The sequence below is a fragment of the Pygoscelis adeliae genome, unplaced genomic scaffold (genome assembly GCF_000699105.1).
Source record: "Pygoscelis adeliae isolate BGI_AS28 unplaced genomic scaffold, ASM69910v1 Scaffold256, whole genome shotgun sequence".
NCBI lineage: Eukaryota > Metazoa > Chordata > Aves > Sphenisciformes > Spheniscidae > Pygoscelis > Pygoscelis adeliae.
In genome coordinates this window covers 219,332-225,566 of record NW_008824996.1, presented here as the reverse complement: position 1 = coordinate 225,566, position 6,235 = coordinate 219,332, and the positions used below count along the sequence as shown (strand labels likewise).

The 6,235-nt window shown below is 38.1% G+C and overlaps 1 protein-coding gene across 1 annotated transcript in view; it reads left to right on the top strand.

Annotated features, from left to right (window-relative positions):
- Positions 1 to 3,293, top strand: part of DENND1B (DENN/MADD domain containing 1B) — a 173,265-nt gene extending 169,972 nt beyond the window's left edge. Inside the window, exons 21-22 of the mRNA XM_009326173.1 lie at positions 512 to 725; positions 1,946 to 3,293. Of these exons, the coding sequence (XP_009324448.1) occupies positions 512 to 725; positions 1,946 to 2,497 (766 nt within the window). The 3' untranslated portion in view covers positions 2,498 to 3,293. The remainder of the gene's footprint in view (positions 1 to 511; positions 726 to 1,945) is intronic.
- The last annotated feature ends 2,942 nt before the right edge of the window (positions 3,294 to 6,235 follow it).

Genomic DNA, 6,235 nt, shown 5'->3' with positions numbered 1-6,235 from the left:
TAAGGATATTGCAATGAATGAAAGAGAAAATAAGAGACAAAAGCACCAGTTCTCCTTGCAGATAGGCAGTACTCCAGTAAATCTGATCATATGACTGAAGAGGAGTTGCAGTATGAGAGTCTTGCCACTAGAACAAAGTATGTGGCTAGATCAGCTGGAGAGGTGTAGCCACACTGACCTAAATATAAGGTGCAGACAAGGGAAAAGAGGAACCAATTTTGGAATAACTGTAAAATTTGGAGGAAAGATTTGGGAAGTCATATTAAGGGTGACCTGAAATAACAATTACAGTGGCTGGGGAAGAGCCAGGAGACAGGAAAACCAACTAATGGTAACTGCATCTCCATAGATATCATACATCTATGTTTAGGAAGATTCTTGAGTAGAAAGAAATTCCGGGTTTATGTTCCCTTTCAAAAGTCTTGGAATGCATTCTCCTACTTACTTTCAGAAGTGGCTGTAATAAAATGGCTTTTATGTTCCTAGCTGATGGAAAAGTTTTTGTTTTCAGGTTATCATCAGAAGACAGTGAAGAAGCTTCTGCTTACTTTTATGATAGTGATGATTCTGGTGAAACTGGAATAACTCAGCATCAAGGAGAAATGGACTTGCTCGGGGAGATTTTGGACACGCTGAGCACACACAGTTCAGATCAAGGAAAGCTCTCAGGAGCAAAGAGCCTGGATTTCTTTAGGTCAATGGATGACATTGATTACAAGGCTGCGGTTAGTCTTCTGCTTTCATTTGAAAAACAACTCCAATCCCTTTATAGTGGAATCCTGCACTTGTGGAATCAACAACGTGCAGCTCAGGCGCTGCAGCATAGTCCTTAGAATTGCTAGTGTGTATTCCCAGGGCTACGTAACAGTACACCCATGCTGGCCACTGCGTGATGGTTTTTCACCAGCCAGGAGATTGGTTGAACCTTTGTCCAGTTTACCAAGTCATCTTGGAACAGTATTTTGCCCTTATAACAGTAACCACGTATAGAGCTGTGAATAATGTAATAATTTACTTAATCAAATAGTTTAATGTTGTATTTAGCTGTTCAATCTGGTATTCCCAGAGTTGGTTTTAGTCTTTTTTTATGCGGTTTAGAAGGTATTTATTTCCATTTTCACCTTGCATCCTTAAACTAGTCATAGTGATGTGGTGATGTTTCTATCTTGATTAAGTCATGGGATCCGTGAGGTAATTGCATCTGAAACACTGCTAGAATAGTACTCCAGAGCTTTCTAAGAGGGGTCCTTGATCCTTTTTTAGGTAGAGTTGCACAGGACCTGTAGTGTAAACAAACTGCTTGCCTACAACTTTAAAACCCTCACCAAGTCACTGCTGTAATGTTAGCCAAAAAAATGTTAGTGTTTTTGAATTCCAGCTCCTATCAGCTGTCCAACATTTTCTTTTGCTGAAAGGGATCCTATAGTAGAAGATTCATTACTGAAACAGCAAGTTTTGATGCAGATGTTTAAAAAGCTTGTAAAATTTTATATTATGAGTGTCACACAGGGGTCACATTAATAAAATGCCCATTTTTGTTTGTTTGGCCAAAAAAATTTAATATTGAAAGTTGGTGTAATTAATTACTGAAGCAAAGAGGAAATGCCATCTGGTTTTAGTTTTAGTCCAGCTCCTTCTCATATTATGGATACAAACCAGCAAAGTATGTCTTTGTTCATTGTCAAAACTGCTTGTGCGAAGACTGAACGGACAGGGGAGACAGAAATCCTTCCTCTGTACAAAAGGCGATCCTTAGGATAAGAGACAGTGTTCTGGCGAGGAAGTGTAAAAACACTTGATCTTACGTTGTTTCTGGGATTCTTGTTTTGTAACACTGAACCCCAAAGGGGACACACAAAATCCATTACAGTATTTTTGTTTCAAAAGTGCCAGTGTAGAGATGTTTCTTGTGACATTAACTATAAACACGTGTTCTTTCTTTCAGAACAAGTCGAATGCACCTAGTGAGAGCAACCTTACCCTGCTCTGCAGCAGTGCCAATGATCAAGCAGAATGGAACCTCGGTCAGGATGACAGTGTCCTCCATGGGAAGCAGCTCCCTCCATCGCCGAGGAAGCAAGCTTCTTCTGGTGGCCACAGAGAATCTCTCTCAAGGCTGGAAGAAGAAAGTGGTGACAAAACCTTTATTACTGACAAGATGGACACCACTAGTATGACATCCCCATTTCCAGTACGATCAAGTGCCCCGTTTGCTTCTCTAGAAAGTTTCAAAGCAGGCTATTCTTCCTGCAAGTATGCAAAGCAGAACGAAACACTAAGCAATACCTCAGAAGATCAGCTCCCAGCAAGTCTTGCTCAACATCCATCCATTCTGGTCCCATGGGAGAAAGATGGGAAGGAAGGAAATGAAACTCCGGAAGAGGGTGGGCTTCTTCAAGAAGTGGTGTCATTATGTAAACTGAGTTCTGCTTTTCACTGTGGTTTAAATATTTCAAAGGATAGCTTATCCAGCAGTAGCAGTGGAAATAAAACATAAGAAAACTATGAGAAGAGAAACTTGACTCCCATCAGAAGTTAAAGGGAGACTACTCAGGACTCCATATAACTCCATATAACATGATAACCAAAAGATGAAAAAGGAATAAGAGATCTTTGATTACAAAAATAATTCTCTTCAGTTGAGTATGCATTTTCTGCCACTGGGACATCCACTTCTGTGTTTACCCAGTTCATTTGTTGGCTGTAGTTAGGTCCACAAAATGGAACTAAATATATGAATGCACTCTTAAATCAGGTACTAGTTAGTCTTTGTGTTAAAAATACAGCAGGTGTACGGTGCTTCCTAGCATTTGCTTCCTCTAAGCAGCAGGAAAGGTATCACCTAACAGGTAACCAGGTTTTGAAGGTACTATATTAATTCCATTAAGCCTGAAATGAACCAAGCAATCTGATTTGCCTGAAATGTTCAAATGTTAATATTTGTAATGAATAATAATTGCCTTAATCTTTTGAGAAGAGGCTTAACTATCTTAGAAGATGAATGCAAATCTACAAAACAGCAATAATGATTTTCCATGGCAAGAATTTGCTTCAGCAAAGAGGGGGGAAAGGAAACTTTTTTTAGATTAAGGAATTTCTTGTGAATATAACTTGGAACTTACTCCAAACTAAAACTGTGGCCCTGTCTTCCAGACTTGGAAAAAGTAGCGCGTGCTTTTCTCTGTTCTGTAAAGTACATGAAGTGCTGAATTATAATGTGACGTTTATTAACTTCTGTTTACAACTAAGACACTTTAAAGACATATTATCCGGTTTCCCTAGGTAAACTATTTCACCTAAAAATTTTCAGAAAGGAAAGTGTAAGTGGAATTGATAGATTTCTGTTATTTTTTATTTTCTACAGTTTAATAGTGTTTGTGCCTCTTCTGAACTATTTTCTTTCCATTTTTAGTAGCTACCTTTTTGAAGGTAGATTGAATTACTGTTACACAGAAGTCATATTTAGTTAAATTATTAGAGTCATGACTGAAAATTACTTGTAACACTAGAAAACTAAAATTACAGATTCACCTTAAGACTGCATATATCCAACTCTCATTTTAGCCAAGTTGAACAACCAAAAATCTCTCTCTAAATTCAGTAAAGGAGAATAAATGGACTTGATGTATATTTTATTTAGAACAAGCATTTGTCCTCCTGGCAGCGTTTATGAGGAATATTTGGATATTTAAAGTCTGAAAATTCTTGCTGCTGTATCGAGCAGCTCTTTCCTTTTTTTTTTTATTTTTTAATTTTCCTCCCCTTTTTCCATCTCTCCACCTTACCATACATACATTCTCCTCCACAATAGCTCAGGACAGGAGAGGCATGAAGCAAGTTTCAGCAGATTGGAATTGACAACTTTGAAGGATATTTGTGATGCAGTTGGCAGAAGTAACACATGGGTATAAAATTAACCGTGCCTGAGAAGAATGCGCTCCTGCTCTTCCAAACTCATGTCAGAAGCCTTTTTTCTTTCTTTCCCTCTTCGGCATGAATGGTTAGTCTTAGTCTCAGTATAGGCCTGAGTGAGCACATTCATGAGGTCAGTATTGGGATCAGACTGCGCTTTAATATCTCAATAGTAGTCTGTAGCAAAGTTTAACATCAGTTGCCGCATTGAGATTTATGAATGAATTTTCCTTCGGGCTAACACAAATGGAAAGGGGTTTTTTGGCTGCTTTATTACAAGGCAGCTGACCTAAGGGAATGGATCCATATCATTACAGAGGCAATGTTTGATGCTTTACCAAAGAGGTGCAGTAGAGTGAGACCTTGGTTTCGTTAGTGCAAAAGTTCCAGCTTGTTCCAGAATGAGAAGGGCAGGGCCAGTACTTGCCATTGAGGATGAGCCTCCGGAATTTTTTTTTTTTTCAATCAGTGCAATGCAGGTAAAAGATTATAAAAGTGCAAATCCTACAGAAATATCTGTGTCTGATTAGAGCATGAACATTCCTGAGGGCATCTGCAATCTGCATTGCTGCAGAATCTCAGTATTCCAGAGTTAGAGGTGGTATGTCCAGAGGTCTGTACTCCAAAGTATTTATCTATCCATTGGTTTCCTCTTGTGTGTCAACATGGTATGTAAGCTGGAAGTGGATTTTTTTTTTATAACATGTTATTTGGCAAAATATTTTGCACTATTAAAATCAAAAGTATCATAAAAATTATTTAAAATCTTAGCTGTAACCTTTCCAGGTGGGTCAGACCAGGTGGCTCAGGTGCTGTTCAGATGAGAAAGCTGCAGCGCAACCTCACACATACTTGTTTAGAGGTGGTATTAGTGACTCGGTAGAGGGAATACTTCTCCTTTGCTGGTACTAAACGTTACCCAAATGTAGTGCTGCCAAGTGTGTCTAAGAGAAGACAGGCAACACAGAGGTCTGTGTTCTTGTAGCACTTCTCACTCTTTCTCATTCATGTCCTTGCATTTTGTTGACGAGAATTTCAAGATTCACCTTTCCTTTTCCTTTGCATCTGACATGGTGTTTCTGTCCACGGTTCCATCTAAGATGATGTTTTATTTTCTTAATGTATTAAAGAGAATAAACAGTCTTAATGTCTTAAGGGGAAAAATAGAAAAAACTCGGAAATTATGGCTACCGTTACTTTCAAAACCATCAAACACCTAAGTCATAGAATCATAGAATAGTTTGGGTTGGAAGGGACCTCTAAAGGTCATCTAGTCCAACCCCCCTGCCGTGGGCAGGGACATCTTCAACTAGATCAGGTTGCTCAGAGCCCCGTCCAACTGGAATGTTTCCAGGGATGGGGCATCCACATGCCAGAAAATGGTTTTCAGAAATGCCTCTCTGATGGAATAAATCTTACTGGCTTTACATGAGAGTTAGGCACTGAACTCCTGTTATCACATAGATTGTCCCATTCTCACCTTTGTGGGAAAAATACGGAAGCCGTGTGAGGCTGCTAATATTCTTATAGTTATTATAAGGACCATAAAATTGAAAGTTTGATAGTGGAATCTTTCAAAATCGGTGCATCGTGGTAATAATTCACTGTTTCATTGAGTGAAAATGCATGCTGAAAAGAAGTAAACAGCTAAGCTAAAAGATGGAAGGTAAAATTAAATTTAGAATTATTTTTATTTCAGTTGCCATCAAAATGCTAGTTACTGCGCTTATGCCACATTCTTTCCTTGCTATTTATAAAGCCCATAGAGTGTTTACAGTCATTAAATAGCGTGTCTTTTTTGGTTTTGAACCTTGTATGTGTTCAAAAATAACTCAGTCTTATATCTATGTTGAATTTAACTGTAGGTACATTTTTAAGTCTGTAATATTACAGAATCTTTTCCACTTACTATCAGTGATCTTTTAAAAAGGCTAATATTTGTGCCTTATTGAAACAGTTACCAATTACCAAATAGATAAGAGTCCAAACTGATATTTCTGGTTCAACACTGTTGTTTTCTGTCCTTGTGATAATATAAAACTGTTTATTGGCTACATATACAGTATTTTTATTACCACATTGGGTTCTATATTAAGAGAAATTGTCCAGGTCCAGTACTTTTTACAAGCTTTATACTTTTATGCTTTTTATTTGTGGAAATCCTTCTAATGTCTTTGAAAATCATGAACATTGATCACCAGCTACTGGTGAGAACTGAGTTCTGCTTAGTCATAGCTCCTGTGGTCATCTTCAGAGGCATCTCTTCTTCAGGATCTTCCCTTTTCTCCTGTTTAAGGGAGATATCAGGTTATTTGATTAAGCT